At 36.8% G+C, this 17,441-nt stretch overlaps 1 protein-coding gene across 5 annotated transcripts; it reads left to right on the top strand.

The window, feature by feature from the left end:
- Window positions 1–488: 488 nt before the first annotated feature.
- Window positions 489–14,565, top strand: LOC148854354 (SNF1-related protein kinase catalytic subunit alpha KIN10-like). 5 transcript variants are annotated; one of them, XR_016112779.1, is made up of 13 exons: window positions 489–929; window positions 1,149–1,306; window positions 5,126–5,315; window positions 5,481–5,665; window positions 5,784–5,966; window positions 6,105–6,236; window positions 10,832–11,017; window positions 11,413–11,502; window positions 11,580–11,663; window positions 12,310–12,450; window positions 12,812–13,036; window positions 14,092–14,387; window positions 14,470–14,565. XR_016112779.1 is itself a non-coding variant. In XM_088983784.1 (13 exons), exons 4-13 carry the CDS (start codon window positions 5,126–5,128, stop codon window positions 14,203–14,205), a joined length of 1,530 nt encoding a protein of 509 aa, XP_088839910.1. In that variant the 5' UTR covers window positions 533–929; window positions 1,149–1,306; window positions 2,229–2,260; the 3' UTR covers window positions 14,206–14,391. The 5 variants fall into 5 exon arrangements, 3 of the variants coding, with proteins under 3 accessions (XP_088839908.1, XP_088839910.1, XP_088839909.1); XR_016112780.1 differs by having other exon boundaries at window positions 14,457–14,565; XM_088983784.1 differs by lacking the exon at window positions 14,470–14,565 and adding an exon at window positions 2,229–2,260 and having other exon boundaries at window positions 533–929; window positions 14,092–14,391.
- Window positions 14,566–17,441: the final 2,876 nt, after the last annotated feature.

Here is a 17,441-nt window from a genome sequence, read left to right as displayed (position 1 = left end):
AATCTGTAATGTGATGACTAGATTGAAAAGGCTCAATGATTGAACCAACTAAGTCAAACATTTTTTTTACCAAAGCAATATTTTGACCAAAATGATGAGTTTCACTATAACTGGACCTGAAATCAAGGCCAGTTGATGGTTGAACGGCTGCTGTTGAAAACACTACTTGCAATATCAATGGTACCAAACGGTGAAATAGCGACAATAACATAATTTTGCTGATGTGGCAATAAACCAAGGGCATGGCGTGCTTTTCTTGGGGGCTGTTTGGCACCATAGATGCTTCAAGTATAATTATGTATAAATGCTGCCATATTAGCGCCCTAACTGATGTGGCGCTGACATTATTGATATGGATGAAAAATACTTTAATACGACATTTCTCACAAAATAGGATTCAAGTACAAATACTAGTATCAACCTTAAAAAAAAAAAAGTACAAATACTAGTATCTGTGTTTTAACAACAGCGTTTCAACTCAAAACATTGCGAGAACATTGCAGGTTAAAACGCCTATTGTATCAAACACGACTTTATTTTGTCTGACTCTGAAAGCAGTGCTTTCTGCTTAGGGCTTTCCAATTTCCATGCTGAAAAGACGTTGAATTGAACCCCGGCCTGATTAGATTCGGTTAGGCTCTGGCTCCAGAGTTCAGACCAGAGGCCGAGTACGTAAGCCGGTCATCGTCCCGCAGCTGTGTTTCTTTTGTTTGGCCCATCTCCGGTCCATGTGTTCCCTTAATGAATTTGATCTTATATTCTCCGGTTCGACGCTGAATCGAAAGTCAGCATCTCATACTCTCCGGCGTTTCACAGAACAGCTGTGACGTTGACAGCTTCCAAAAACAAGTCTTCCCCCATTTTTTTAGCTTGATTTTTTCAAGATTAAATCGAGAATTTTGATTTATCCACGGCAGGCGATTGGCACAGTATGCTACTTTTGCGAACTTTCATAGTTTTTTTTTTTTGGAAATTCTTGAATTTCGAAGTGAGTTTCTTCAAAAAGATGCAGCAGGCACATGATTCAGAAAAAAAAAGTTTTTTTTTTTTTCAACTTGAATTTCGGCCTTGTTTTTTTGCATAATCTTACCTTTCTCGTTTAGAGAATATTTTCCTAGATTTGATTCCACGAAGTTGCTATTTTGTAGGTCCTCCAAGCTCAAATTAGCCATAATTCCTGTTTCGGAAGATCGAATCTGTCTAAGTATGAAGTCTCTCAGCTCCGTTCTGAACTGACGACGTTCTTTTGGCTCGGGAACTAACAGTGCTCTCCCGGACGAAGTTCTGATCTCCAATCGACTTTGAGGTGTTTCTTTTATTTTGCTATTTCCTGAATTTTCTTATCGTCTGGTTCAATAGGTTGATTTACTTTTTAGTTCATGGTTTTGAATCATTAGTTGTCTAATTTCAAGCATGTGTCAGATTCCGCTGTTTCGTGCTTTCTCATGTGCTTCTAAGACCTGTAGGCTATATTAGAAGTCGATTAAGGGTACGAGAGTAGCACTTAGCAAATCTTTTGTTTCTCAAGCCCCCCCCCCCCCCCCCCCCCCCCCAAAGAAATCATCCGCGTTGTTGAACTACTCTTTTTTTGATAGATTGATTTTGAGTTCTTCGCTTCGTTTTCTCAAGATTCTTCTTCTTCATTTCTCTCTCTATAGGTGTGTTTATTGAATCCTTTAGAAGTTTTATTGTTGTTCTTGTATCTTTCCCCCCTTTTTTTCTCTATGGTTTGGTTCTAGCTTGGGTTCTATTGTGTTCCAAGTGCTGTTGAATATTTTGTTTTTGTTATAGTATTTAGGTGTTCTACGATTTATGCTTTATTTAATAGAGAATCAAATACTTTTTCTTGGATTCATGTTTCTTTGACATAAGTAAAATTGAAGTGTTGTTTCTTTTTCTTTTCTTCTTTTTTTTTTTTTTTTTATCAATAAGTGTTGTTTCTTTTCTGGTACCCTCAATTTTGATTTGTTGGTGACCAGCTGTTTGTTAAATGAAATAAGAGATGGGCTTCTTGATAAGTTAATATCTTATTACTGTTTTGTTTCCCTCTCTTTTATACTAAGTTGTAGGATATGTAAACGGCCTTTGATTTGCTGGATCCATGTAATTAAATGATAAGATGAGCAACAAAAGAAAATTTAATCAATGTATATTAATTGTAGGGTATAGGGTTTTCATAGTTATCAAATGATGATTTGTTTTACTTGCTTTCTTGATTATATTGTTAGGTATTTCAGTGGTCTCTGTTTCATCCCTCACTGTAAGTCTATAATTGCTTAGATGGTTGATATTGATTGATGAAATTGGTTACTAAAATTATTTGCGTAGTGTACTTTGCATCAATTTGTAAAGACTTAGACATAACACTTTGAATGTTGAAAATCGAGTTCAAGGAAGCATGAAACCAAGCCTATCAAGTAGATGGCACACATTTAGGTTCTCTAATAAGTAATAACCACTTTGGAGCATTAGAATTAGTTTTTCCATAATTCCTTGAACAAGTTATTCCTGGTGCATTTATTTTTTCTTTAATTTCTGCACTATAAAATTTTCTTCAAAGTTTATTGGTCAGTCTGGAGGATATTTGATACACAAATTGAATGATAGAACTATGCACATTAATTAAGGAAACTTCTAAGTTTTGTTTTGAAGCTTTGGAGATTGGATGCAATTAATTCTTCTAAAGTTGCTAACAGTTATTTACATAACACTTGGGATATCAAAATTAAAAACAAATTAACATTCCTGGCATTTTTGGTATCAAGAACAAGTTTTAAGTAAGAAGCTTCTTAATTTCTTCTCCAAGATAAAGTGCAAATAAGGACATGTGTCATCACCATTTTCCCTATCCTATATAGGGACAACTATTCCCAAATTAACCATTAAATTGTGTTCAGTGATCCTCATTTACCAGGCTTTACCATATTTTCATAAATGTAAGGTTTTCCCCCTCTTGAATTGCATAACACAAAATCAAGAAAAACCATTAAAATGTTCAATATTATGGTTATGCCAAAGTTAAAAAAGCATGTCCTTTCCTCATCATATCTGAAGTCTGAACAGTCCTTGTACATCATCCCATCAGGTGCAATCTAAGATTTTCAACTAGATCTGACTGGGGCAAGGGATATAATAAAAGATTTTCTTCCCCAAAGTAAAATCTGATGTGAAGATGGATGGACATGGATCTGGAGTAGGGATGGCTGCTTGTCAGTTAAATCCCTGACTTCTAAACTCAGTAGCACTGGTGGTGTTAACTTCCCCTGTAATCAAGTTTGGAATCCTAGTTCTCCCTCTGAATCCAACTTCCTTGGTGTGGACAATGGTGCTGAACAAATGCCTCTCTAAAATCACTTTGGATAGGAGGGGTCTTCATCTCTCATCTCCTGCTGTGTGGTCTTTGTGGTCTATTGCCTAAATCCACAGACCACCTGTGCATTCACTGTCCTATATCCTCTAGAGTATGGGATCATTTTCTCAGGGCTGTTGGACTTTGCTGGGTCATGCCAAGTTCAGTCAAAGACCTTCTGTTCAGCTGGGAGATTACAGGCCTGAAGAAAAAAGGAAAGTTAATATGGAAGACAATTCCTCCAGCTGTTCTTTGGGTAATCTGGTCAGAGAGAAACAGGAGAGTCTTTTGTAACAAGACAAAGAATACTGATGGGGTAGTGCAGCAGGCAATCAGCAAGCTGATTTCTTGGGTGTTTGTAAATCTGACTTTAAGAACCTGAATGTACCCGATTTGTTTAGATCAAAGTCCATTTGGAGTCTGTAACTTGGCTTTGTGCCCTATCTAGTCCTTATGTGGCTAGCTTTTCTGTTGTAATCTGTACTATCTGAATTAATAAAATTTTACTTGTACCTTACAAAAAAAATTCTGATGTGCCATTACCTCATGTTTACGTCCAGCTGGAAAAGAGTAGGATACCTAATATATTTTGCTGGAAAATGATTGTTGATGAAGAAGCATAACCCATTGCGAATTCTTATTCCACTTCCGCTGAAACAGAAAATATAATGAGTTGAAGGGAAGAGTTTGGGGGAAGTGGTTAAACCTTGAAAAGTCAGGTAGTGATTGTTTGACAAGATACAGTAGAAGTTCTTGTATTGTTTGGATGATTGCCCCATTTGAATATTGTTCTTTGGCCAAATAAATGTTACCGTCATATTGAATTTAATACCTTGCATGTATGGTTGTGTTAGTTTATCTATTTCTAGATATACCTTATTATATACAGGTATAAAACAAGGAAAAAAAATCCAAGTTTGTAAATGCATGCATATTTGAAATACGTGAACATATTTATTTCAATTTTTTTTGGTTAACAAACTTTTCAACTTCAATCACGTTAATGCATTGTAAACAGTTATCTTGGCATATCCATTTTTTCAGAATGAACTTTCATCTGTATTAGTAATTATCTAAACTGAATTATCTACTTGAATGTTTCCTAAACTGTGATTCTTTCCATTACTACCTAATTTACCTGACTCCTAAGAGACACTTCATACATAAAGATTAGTCTATTTTGTTAATGCATTATAAATAGATATCTTGACATATCTCTTTTTTTTTTTTTTCAAATTGAACTATCATCTGTATTAATAATTATCTAAACTGAATTGTATACTTGAATGTTTCCTAAACTGTGATTCTTCCCATTACCACCTATTGCACCTAATTCTTAGGTGACATTTCATACATAAAGATTAGCGTATTTGGTTATTCTAACTTTCTGATTTATTGCAGTCCTTCAAATAAAGAGGAAAAAATGTTGTGAATTATGTAATTGTATTTCCATATTTCTTTTAGCATTAACATAATTTTAGTACTATGATTTTGAAGTTTTATATGAAAGAAATTGATAAGTGAAATACACAAACAAATATTTTCTGGGTTATTTGGTTTTTAGTTACTGAAGTTGATCTTAAATTTAGCATATTTGTTTGGAATGACCCATAGAATGGTGAACCATATTACCAGAGCACTCCTTGTGGTCATATGCACAGCATAGGCATAGAGGACCAGCTTATTATGTTCTCTGTTTCTGGTGCAAACCTTTTCATGTATCCTTTGCTTCTTCAAATATGCTTGTTTTGAATTCCATGCTTTTACAATTTGCAGATGGAAGGACCAACTGGAAATAGTGCTAGCACTGTAGATACATTTTTACGGAACTATAAACTTGGGAAGACACTTGGTATTGGGTCATTTGGCAAGGTTAAAATTGCAGAACACATGTTAACTGGGCACAAAGTTGCTGTGAAAATTCTCAACCGCCGTAAGATAAGAGGAATGGAAATGGAAGAAAAAGGTAAGAAAACCTTATGCCTGTTGCTCTGTTGTGACACATACAAACAATTTGCATTTCATGCTCATAGATACTTGTCTTGCATGATGCAGAATCCTCTTTTATTAGCCTATGCTTCATTTCTCTTTTCTTGATGGGCACATTAAATATATGCTTGATTTCTTGCAGTGAAACGAGAAATTAAGATATTGAGATTATTTATGCATCCTCATATTATACGACTTTATGAGGTTATAGAGACATCAACAGACATTTATGTGGTCATGGAATATGTGAAGTCTGGGGAACTATTTGATTACATTGTAGAAAAGGGTAGGTTACACGAGGATGAAGCTCGCCATTTTTTCCAGCAGGTAGACATGCAGATCATTTCCTTTGTAAAAAACTATCATTTGTTTATTTATTTTCAGAATTGTTTTTGTTTTTTTTTTGGGTTATGTCCCCTAAATCAGTAAATTCTATCTTAAACAGATTATATCTGGTGTGGAGTACTGCCACAGAAATATGGTGGTTCATCGGGACCTCAAGCCAGAAAATCTACTTTTGGATTCAAAGTTCAATGTGAAGATTGCTGATTTTGGTTTGAGCAATGTCATGAGGGATGGCCATTTTCTAAAGACAAGCTGTGGAAGCCCAAACTATGCTGCTCCAGAGGTATGTAGTGAATGGCAATATATCCTACTCCTGTGGCCCTGCCCTTCATTATACACTTAGAAGAGTCTAAAGAAACTTGTGATGTTAAAGCCGGGAAATTATTGAAACTCAAGAAATATTATCATAACTTTTGTGCAGGTTATTTCTGGGAAACTATATGCAGGGCCTGAGGTAGATGTTTGGAGCTGTGGTGTTATCTTGTATGCTCTTCTTTGTGGTACTCTTCCCTTTGACGACGAAAACATTCCTAACCTATTCAAGAAAATTAAGGTATTTCTCATTTTCTCTTTTATTTTAGATAAACCAACTATATAATACATAGTCTTGATTATTTTTTATGATAGTTTCCATAAGTAAATGGAAGAAAGAAAGAAAAGAAGGAAAAAGAAGACAAGATCATTCATCAAAAAAAAAAAAAAAAGAAGACAAGATCTGATTCACATGGATTGTGTTGGAGCTACATTTAAGAGCATTGTTTATAATGGCTTCAAGATTACATTTGGTGGTTGATGACCTATAAGTTGATCATGTGGTCAGCCTTGGGCTGTGTTTTGTATTCTCCCCTCATTCTAACTCCATTAAGATGATGTGTATCTTCTTTTAAGACATTTAGCAAAGTTTCATGAATCATCATTTTTTTGATTGTTAACAGTTAAAACATTTCATTAATATAAACAGTAACATACACTGATTAATAAAGGGGTATGATTACCCAAAGAGTACAAATTCACAGATGAGCCCAATACAAATGTTCCCTATCAACCCCTTGTCTAGCTAGAAAATCTGCTAGCTCATTTGCCTCCCTTGGGTTTTCTCAAAAAAAAAAAAAAAATTGCCTCCCTTGGGACCCATTGTTACACCACTGCTAATACCCTCAGAAACTTCTTCTCGGTACAACCATGCTGCTTTCTTTACATCCTTTAGCCAACTAATCACCACTTGAGAATCCCCTTCTACAATCAGCCTTTCCATGTTTAGCTCTTTTGCTATTTGAGTCCCACACAGGACAAAAAACAGTTAGGATCTAATGGAATCCCTAACCAAATAGGGCCTGAATAAATGGCTCATATATTCCCTTCTCTATCTCTAAAGACTCCCCCAATGCCTGAAGGGCCAGGGTTACTGAGACTGCTTCCATTAAAATTAAGTTTGATAAAGCTTTCTGAGGGCTGTGTCCAAGGTTTGATGTTTCACTTTTCTGGTAGATGAAGAGGCCACTTCCCTCCAATTTCTTTTTTATATCATCAACAGTATAGGGTCAAAACAGATCCAAAGATTTGATCCAATGTGTCACCCTTATTTGGATGCAATTCATAAGAGCTTCCAAATGTCTTTCCTCAAGATTCATGCATTTCTTTTTTCCCAGCACAGCAGCCCTAGTGCACTTCCATAAAACTTTCCCTCGCTTCTGTGGCCATCTGAAAGTTGCACCTGCAAACAAAGTCTCCAAACTTGTAGGTAAAGTCCACCTGCAACCAAAAAAAGAGAAGTGCCAATTCCAAATAGAGGTAACAAAAGGACAAGAGATAAAATGGTGTAAATTTCATGAATCATCATAACTGTTTCTGATCAAAAAAGGAAAAAAAAAACACTGCTGTGCAAGGAGTTTGGATTCTAGATGGTTGGTTTTGCTTTGGTTAACTTTTGAGATAGGAGATTCCTGAATGGGACTCGCTCAATGTTGGTCACAGATCAATATATATGTGCGATAAAGGTTGTGAGCTTTTGTTATTTTTAGGAGATATGATGGGCATCAGGTTGTAATCTGGACTTTGGCTGATTGTAAAGGTTTGCAGGCAGGGGTTTGGGTTGAGTTATCAAAGTGGTTAGAGGGCATTGGGGTGTTTTCCACTAGTAGGCAGGTTAGGTGGTTTACAGTGTTTGATCATGTCTCATGTCATCACCAGAAAATGTCTCTCTTCTTTTTCTTTTTTTTTTTTGATCAATAACTCAACCTTTTATTAATTAATATAATGGAAGGTACAATACATTAAGTACAGTCGGACTGTGAGAGATAAAACTCTTATTTCATCCCCTACAATCAGATCCCTTACAGTTGTGCCCAGAAAAGTGAATCTCTCTCCACCCCTTGTTTAGCTAAGGCATCTGCTACAGAATTAGCAGATCTTTTAACCCACCCAACCACTATTTCCATCTCTGGTTAGCCACCTGATCTTCTTCCCTCATTGTTGAAAAGCCACAGTTCTGATCCCCTATTTCATAACCAGCTAATCACCAGTTTGGATTCTCCTTCCACAAATAGTTTTTGGATGTTCATTTGTTTTTCCTTTTGAATGCCTTCCACTACTGCTAACACTTCTGCTCTTAGGGAGTCTCCTTCTCCAACTAGCCCTTAGAACATAGCGATGAAGTTACCCTCCTCATCCCTAAAAATACCTCCAATACCTGAAGGTTGATAAAACCTCTGTTTGGTGACCCCTTATCCACCTTCTTGTTTACCTTTGTTGCTGAGGTTTTGAGTAGACAAATGATCAAGGCTGACCAAGAAAATCAGTTTAAAGGTTGGAGGATTGGTAGATGAGAGGTGGTGGTGTCTCATTTGCAATTTGCATGTGATATTATCATTTTCTGTGAGAGTTGTGATGAACCAATTTGAGGAATCTGAAAATTTTGGTGGATAAGTTCCAGTAGGCCTCAAAACTAAAAGTGAATTTGGGAAAAAGTTGTGTAGCTGGAATAAACTTAGAAGTGGATGATATCCAAACCATGGCAGATTTACTAGGCTGTGAAGTGAAAAGCTAGCCTCTAGAATACCTAGGTATGCCCTTGGGGGGAAACCCGAAAGCTGAAAGCTTTTGGAAACCGGTTTTAGAGAGATTCACTAAGAAGTTGGCAAAGTGGAAGAGAGGTTATATTTCCATGGGGGGGATAACCTTCATAAAATCCACCCTAGCAAATCTGCCCACTTATTTCCTCTCCGCCTTTAGGATCCTGGTGAAAATAGCTAGGAAGTTGGAAAAGATAATGAGGGATTTTTTGTGGGAACCCAGTGGTGAAAAGAGGGATCACTTAGTGAAGTGGGAACAAGTCTGCAAACCTAAGGAGCAAGGTGGTACAAGGAACATTTTAAAGAAAAATATGGTCCTTCTAGGGAAATGGCTGTGGAGATTCCCTTGTGAAGAAGATAGGTTGTGACACAGGGTCATTAAAAGCATTTATGGTGAAGCGGAAAACGGTTGGGATGAAAAACTAGCCTCCAATGCCAGCTCCAAACTCCCCCTAGAAGGCAATCTTTGAGGTACTACCAACCTTTCTTAACTTTAACCGCTTTGATGTTGGGTGTGGCAATAAAGTGTTATTTTGGGAAGACCTATGGGTAGGGGATTTTCCGTTTAGTGTCAAGTTCCCTGACCTCTATTCCATGTCAAACCATGTCAAACATTAAAAAAATGAACCTGTTGATAGGGTTGGCGTGCTTTTAGACTTGGTCTCTCTTGGGACTTTTGCTTCAGAAGGGGTTTGAGAGAGAATGAATGTGCCTCCCTATTTCTCTTGATCTCAACCTTAGAGAAGGTCCACTTGGACCAAAATACAGCTGATAGTAGAATCTGGTCCCCAACCTCTGATGGCTTATTCTCTTGTGCCTCTTTCTTCGGTTTGCTCACTCATTTTGAAAATTTGGGGGTGAACTTCCCAGTGAGAGAAATCTGGTGCAAACTGATCCCTCCTACAGTACAAGCCTTCTGTTGGGAAGTATTCCTAGGGAAGGTAAACACTTGTGATGTGCTACAGAAAAGAAGGCCAAATAGATGCCTCTCTCCTCGTGTGTGTGTCCTTTGTAAGGCTTGTGGTGAAACCCTACCCCATTTACTCTTGGCCCACTCTTTTGTTTCTTGTATTTGGGAAATTGTTTGTTCTCTCTTTGGATGCAGATAGGCTCCCCCATAGGATGTAGTAAGTCTCTTCAGCTCCCCTTGCTTGAGGCAACAAAAAAAAAGAGGAAAGTGCTTATGGAAGGCAGCAAGAGCTGCTGTGGTGTGGACTATATGGGCGGAAAAAAACCAAAGAATTTTCTTTGAAAAAAGCAAATCAAAGGAGGAAGTCATTGAAGCCATAAAAATCAGAACTGCATATTGGGTGATGACCATGGAACTTTTCAAAAACTCCTCCACGAATGACATTCTAAGGAACTGGACTGAAGTGGCACAAACAGATGTACCCAAAGAAATTGTGAGAGTGGAGTGGAAGCCACCTGCACTAAATAAATTAAAACTAAACTTTGATGGGAGTTCCTTTGGCAACCTCGGAAGGGCAGGTATAGGGAGTGTGCTTAGAAATCATTAAGGAGAAGTTGTGGCACTTTTCTCAGGATCAATAGGTATTGGTGACTCAATTCAGGCTGAAACTTTGGCTCTCCTACAAGGTTTAAAGCTGGCTGATCAGATTGGAGCAACAGATTTAGAAATTGGAGACTCACTACTGGTCATTTCTTGGGCTAAACAAATCACATCAGCACCTTGGAAGCTCAAATTTATCTTTAGGGAAATTGACATACTTGCAAGGAGTTTCAACTCTCAGTTTGGTTGGGCAAAAAGCACTGCAAATGGGTTGGCGGATACCCTAGCAAAACAGGGGGCAAATAGATCTACCTTGTTCTGGACAGAACTGTAATTGTCTGTATTTGTTGTAGCTTGGGTCAATGCAGTGCTGAAACCCAACTCTTGTAATTCAATATTTCTCTGATCTTAATAAAAGTCCTATTTGCTGATAAAAAAAAACCTCTGTTTGGACTCTTCTTTTTTTCTTCAAATGAATTTCTTTTTATTGTCAAAGAATGTCCTGTCAAATCATATTATTTATTGCATGGAACTTTATGCCCTATATTTATATCACTTGATCCTCAGGGTGGAATTTATACACTTCCAAGTCATCTGTCAGCTGGGGCAAGGGATTTAATTCCACGGATGCTTATTGTTGACCCCATGAAGCGAATGACAATTCCTGAGATCCGAAAGCACCCATGGTTTCAGGCACACCTGCCTCGGTATTTGACAGTGCCTCCACCAGATACCAAGGAACAAGCGAAAAATGTATGACCTTCCATTGGTTATTTACTTATTTTGTGTTAGGGAGATGGTTTTATTTACTATAGTTTGGGAACTCCTGCCATGTGGAGGTATGCAATAAAAGTTCTCGCTCCCTCTCTATTTATGCATCCATCTTAACATTTTTTTCTTGATATCTAGTATTATATAGACCATCAATAATTTGACATGCATAGTATAAATGATTCAGCCTTTGACTTATTATCTTATATAGTACACTGTTCTCAATTAGCATTTGGATACATTTTACATGCAACACATGTTTCTTGCACAGGCCATGTATATGTTTTGTGAATGCTGGAGTTCTTTTTATTGTGGATTTATTTTGTCATCTTTGGAGTTTCTTTATAATCAATCATCATTTTACTGCATCATTGCAGATTGATAAGGATATTCTTCAGGAAGTAGTTAATTTGGGATTTGATAGAAAACACCTGATTGAATCTCTTCAAGAAAGAATACAGAATGAGGTAAACCATTCATGGCTCTAGATTGAAATATCTTCTCTAATATTCAATTGGAGGTCTAACTTTGTTACCATTTTCAGGCAACTGTTACATATTACCTGCTCTTGGACAACAGATTCCGGGTTTCTAATGGTTATCTTGGAGCAGAGTTTCAAGAATCAATGGTCTGGTTATGCTTTAATGCACAATTTGTTTTCACTATAACGAAATATGAAAAGTTTTCTTCTTTTGGGCTTCCAACTAAGAGGTCTCTGCCTCAAACATTACTTGGCTGGTGATCATTAGTCTTTTTTATGGGATTTTCCTGGAGTCTTTTCAAAGTGGTTGTATCTAGTGGGTCCCACCTAAAGGTTTCTACATTGAAACTCAACTGAACAGGATGATCATGGTGCCTCCATCCAGATTCTTTTCAGTTGATCTTTTCATTAAGGCTGGTTTTGTAAACTGGACTCATTACCTATTTATCCAAAAAAAAAAAACTGGACTAATTACCAGGAGTGTAACAGGAATGAGAAATGATTTCATTTGTTAAAAATCTGAAATGACCTCACTTCTGTTTAATTGAACACCCCTCTAACAAGTGTAAAGTATAAAAGGAATTTATATTTTCAAATGTCAAAGAAAAATTAATAAAACAATTAACATGTTCATGTGGTAGCAAAGGAAAAAAATCCTTTGTATTCTATTATAGCACATTCTATCTTCCTGCCTGTGCCTGTAAGGCATGTGCATTCATAGAACCAGTCATCACATTCATACATTTATCTAGTTCAGCTTAGCATCTTCATATTGAGATTTTCATTTTTCCAGGAATGTGGGTTCACTGGCATGCATCCTGGTGAAACGTTAGCTTCCGCCATTGGGAACCACCTTACAGGATATATGGATCATCAAGGAATTGGATTACGGACCCAGTTTCCATCTGAGAGAAAATGGGCTCTTGGACTTCAGGTGACATTTATTTTTCTATGTACTTCATTCAGGATGGGATGATTCATACAAGCCTTTGTCTCTGGCTATACATGTGACATAGTCCTTGAGGTACCTACTAGGTGGTGAATGAATGTAATGTATTTATTCACTGGCCATCCTAAAGATTACAATGGGAGAGATGGTTGTAGTAAACTGATACCACACTTGCTGGTCCTGGAGATATCACTGTTATAACTAATTGAATTGTGACTTGCAATCCCACCATGTCATATGTATGCATGTATGATTGGCGGGGTTTTTGGCATTATCTCATCCTCCAAACCTGAAAGAAGTGGTCTTGTATTTCTTAATTTGACAGTACTGATTTATTACTTTACAGTCTCGAGCCCACCCTCGTGAGATAATGACAGAGGTTCTCAAAGCTTTGCAAGAACTGAATGTTGGCTGGAAAAAGATTGGGCACTACAACATGAAGTGCAAATGGTTTCCTGGCTTTTCTGGGCATCAAGAAAGCATGGTCAACAATGTGGTGCATGGTAACCATTATTTTGGAGAGGATGATGGAATTATGAGGTCATCCACTGTGGTCAAATTTGAATTGCAGGTTTGTTACTTGTTTCACTGCTTCACTCTTGTATGTTCTTTCCACTAAGATGACCCCTGTACCAAGTATGGGGCCAGTACTCCAATTTTGTTAGACACCCATTTTCTATGTTGTAAATTTATTCTTTGACTTTTTATGTATAAATTTGTTATTTAACTTGAGAGATTAAATCAAATTTTATTTCTAAATAATACCCCACTTTATGGATCCTACATCATTTGAAATGAGTTTTTCTTTTGTGTGTGTGTGTTTTTTTTTTCTTTTTAGCGGAGGTAAGTACCACTAATTTCTTTGAGAGTGGAAGTAACTACCATTTGAGTGGGTAGACACATGTCTAGGAATGAATAACCACTTTTGAGATGCTCTTTCGTGAGAAAATAAGATAAATACATATATAAGATTTGATTGTGGTAATGATGGAACCACATGTCCAGGGCCAATTACTATAGGTTATTTACACATGATTTGAATCCTACAATTTATGATACAATTCACAATTTTAATTATGAATCCTTCAATTCAAATATTATAACTGAATCTTTTTTTTTTTTTTTGTAAAAAAATCTATGATTATTGTTTAAATTCATAGGTGTAATAATTTATACCACTTGCATTCCAAATCAATACAATTAAGAATTAGTTTTCTTTTAATATTTCTCAAGAGACGCTTGTCTTAAAGCTCTGCTAAAAGATTATATATTTAGGTTAGTTGAGACCTTAAGTTTATTTTCATCATATGTAATTTAAGAGCTTTTGTATGTGAATTAGTTGACTTTCATGTTAAGCATCATAGGCTTTTAGTGTGCAGGTGGTAAATTTTATTGTTTTAAGTAAACATATGGTAGATATGGATTAGATTAAGCTTAAACCATTTCTCTATATGCATGTGTGTATGTCTGTTTTTAAATTTTTTTGACAAATTTATAAAGAACAGAAACAATAATATTAGATATTTATTATTATGGTAGGCTAATTAGAGTTATATGGTTTTAATACAGTTTGTGCAAACAAATTGCTAATAGGGAATTTGTCATTTTATGCCCTTTTGTCAACAGCTATACAAGACGCGTGAAGAGAAGTATCTGCTCGATTTACAGAGGGTGAATGGGCCTCAGTTCCTCTTCCTGGATCTCTGTGCTGCTTTCCTTACTCAGCTTCGGGTCCTCTGAAGTAAAGTAACGACCCTTTGAGAGGATGAGTTCATGGAAGGTTTCATGATGCTTGATGCTGTATATGTGCTGATTTACTTGTTTTATAACTGATGCTGTACATGTGCTCGACTTGAACAATACCTGGTGTACTAAGTTTATCTCCGATAAATGACTAATAGCAATCAAAGCCGTCTCTGCAGGTAATCTTACAAGTTGTAAATTGAAACTTGTATTAGTTTAGACATTTCTTTTATTTATTTATTTTATAGGATTTACAAACAGGATTCATGTAGCCGATCCCATATAGTTGCGATGATAAGGTTTGGATGATGATGATGATGGTGATATATAAGGGAGTCTGGATCTGTTATTAACAAATGCCAGCCATGTCATGGATTTGTGCCACCTCTTGAAAGTTTTTAAAAATCTATGTGCATAGGGCTGAAGTTTGACACAGTCAATCCCGAGGCCAGAACCTTTCCAGGTCTGAATTAGGTGAACTTGGCACTTGGCTGTGTAACCAATGATAACGCCTCACAAGAACTATATAAATTTAAAATGTGTATGGTTCGTAAGTCACAACTCAACCACTCGGTACTCAATTGGGTGGGCTGAAGAGCAGAGCAGCAGCTTCTGGCTTCCTGGGGCCCATACAGGTAGCAAGTTATGTTTAATGAGAAAAATCTGGTGATTAGCCCAGCCAAATAGGCAGCCAATCTCTCACTCTACATGTATAGAGATGCACAGCCCCTAAGGCTTAACACAGCCAAGTTCAGCGAATTCACGCACTTTTGTTAATACAAAGTCACTTTTGGAGTGACACCAAGTGATTATCTCCCTGTAATTAGCTGTTCAATGGGCTGTGGAACTAATAATGAGGTTTCACGTCAGTAATAAATTCATGGCCCCATTATAAAAGATGTGAATCCCATATATATTTAAATACCGGCATAGAATCTTCCGCCAAACAGTTAAAGCATTCAGCTAAACCTTGCTCATTAGATCATCCACAGCTTGAGTTCAGTTATTTTTTCTACTCTTGTTTTTTAAGTATTTGTTAAGGCAAATGACAGAATGGACTAATGGAGGACCATGGAACCATAAAGAAGCGGCCATCTGTTTCTTATGAAAGGGCATCAACATGGGTGGCTAATGTAGAGTTATGTGGGTCCAAAACGCAAAGAAACCTACTTGTACAAAGCCATTCTGCCATTCAAAACACAATACAATCCCATGTTCTTTGCCTTCGAAGAGTAATAATGCAGGACTGACTAAATGAGTAGAAATTCAAGAACTAAATTTTCCGTTCAGATTCCTGAAGGTCGACCCCACATGTGAATTGTAATGGTGTCAAGACTAGGTTTGGATTGAATGATTGAACAGGTGGACGAGTGCTGCAGCGAGTACGATTTTTCTTTTTTTTTTTTTTTTAACATGTTCACAGGTTCAATGATTAAATCCTTAGCTCAAGGGTGAATCAAAGACCCTACGAGCTTTCCAATTTTTAGTCCAATCACTAAGGCTGTTTTTGCGGAAACCTCTGGTCTGGTAGTGGTACCCTAGGTTGCAATCTTTGTCGTCCAAAAAGATTCCATTCTATCTCCATTTATTATAGGGTTAAGTACTCTGCCAAGTCTCATGGCAAATTGGGTTGAAATCCATTAGTATTACAGAGATTTGATGCTAAATCACGTGTATGGTTCATTTAGGGAGTTCACAACAGCATGGTCGGTTCTGCATTTGAAAACAAAAATAATTATCACGTTAGTAGAATTATATTACTTTTGCTGATGTGTCAATTGTTTTTGTTTTTGAGATATTTGTCTTTATTACGCACGTTGGTGATCGCCCTAGAATTTAAGTATCATAGTTTTTCAATTTATTAGAAAAAAGAAATTAAAATTAAAAAAATAGGGAGTAATGAAAAACATGATTGGTTTTATTTTTAAAAATAAAAACAACCGCTATATCAAGAAAAACAATATAATATTGCCCTAGCAGCTTTTTTTTCTTCATATGTTACAGTTGTTTTTGCTTTCAGAAACAAAACCAACCATAGGTAGTTTTTGGTTTCTAGAAAATGGCACCATGCCGGAGCCACGTCAGTAATTCTTCTTCAAGGGTGGAACATACTGTTCGGTTGGTGGCAGAAAATGCAACGGAAAAAAGAATACATCCATTCTCAACTCTCAAGAATTGGGCCATTTTAGGAAATGTGGCTCACTTCGTGCAGTTTTTTCTAAAAAAATAAAAACAGCAATGAAACTAAATACCTCCAAGCATTTACCATTTTTTAAGTAGGTGTTTGGCATCAGTGCTGAGAATATTGTATATTCTCATAAAAATAGTGTTGGACATGTAGAGTTGTAAGCACTATTTATTTTTTGTTTGGAATCGGTACTGCCACATATGTGTTTTCTGAATAAACAATACTAGTTTTATTTGGTATTAGTGATGACAACAACATTTTCAACGTTGATTTATATTATTCAATACTCAACATGATGCCACATCATTGCACTACTCGGCAATGCATTGTTTTCTCAGAAAAATATTGAAATTTGACGTTCCTCCAAACCACACTTTTCCTATTTCCAAAGTGTGTAGATCAACAATACCAAACAAGAGAGTAATGTTTGAAGCACTGCTTTCTATTACGTGACAACTATGTCTAGTTATTTTCTAAAGCAATGGCATCCATGCCAAACATCACCTAAGAAAAAAATTCACATCTGCACCCCACAACATCCTGCAACACATCATGACCGTGTATTAGAAACATCTATTGATGATGACATCTTCGAAACTGATACTATTATTGAGAGATATTCACAATACAGGGCGGGGATGTGCTGTAGGAGGTTGTGGGGCGCAGATTTAAACTCCTAAGAAAAGACCATACCATTGCATTGCCGTTTTGTGAGAAAAAACGCAAGGAAACCGAACACCTCCATGTTGTCAAATCAAGCCCAGCTACCAGCGGTTTTTCCTACTTTCCTCAACTCTAAGAAACGGAGAAGAGAACGTTCAATCACGGGAAATCAACGTGCTTTGCCCGGAGTCCGGAGAGAAGCTGCCAAAGTAATGCCTGCGTACTACTGTAGCAAGGGAAGATGCTGGGCGCACGGGAGTTACTGCTTCATTCTAATCAACTCCCCCGTTTCGTCTATTACTATTCTTATATATGATCAGAAGCAACAAGCAAGAAAGCGACATCTGCTCTTGTTTGACGACTTCTGCCCTGCTTTGTCAAA

The sequence above is a fragment of the Nelumbo lutea genome, chromosome 4, assembly GCF_056320005.1.
Source record: "Nelumbo lutea isolate HS-2025 chromosome 4, American lotus-T2T, whole genome shotgun sequence".
Taxonomy (NCBI): Eukaryota; Viridiplantae; Streptophyta; class Magnoliopsida; order Proteales; family Nelumbonaceae; genus Nelumbo; species Nelumbo lutea.
The sequence above is the reverse complement of the archived record's forward strand: the minus strand, read 5'-3'. Positions and strand labels throughout refer to the sequence as shown.

Bases quoted from the DNA above. Each gene is read 5' to 3' on its own strand.
- LOC148854354 (XM_088983782.1), top strand. From the start codon at position 5,126: ATGGAAGGACCAACTGGAAATAGTGCTAGCACTGTAGATACATTTTTA. The intron at 6,237-10,831 runs GTATTTCTCATT...CTTGATCCTCAG, and splicing joins ACCTATTCAAGAAAATTAAG to GGTGGAATTTATACACTTCC. The intron at 13,037-14,091 runs GTTTGTTACTTG...TTTTGTCAACAG, and splicing joins TGGTCAAATTTGAATTGCAG to CTATACAAGACGCGTGAAGA.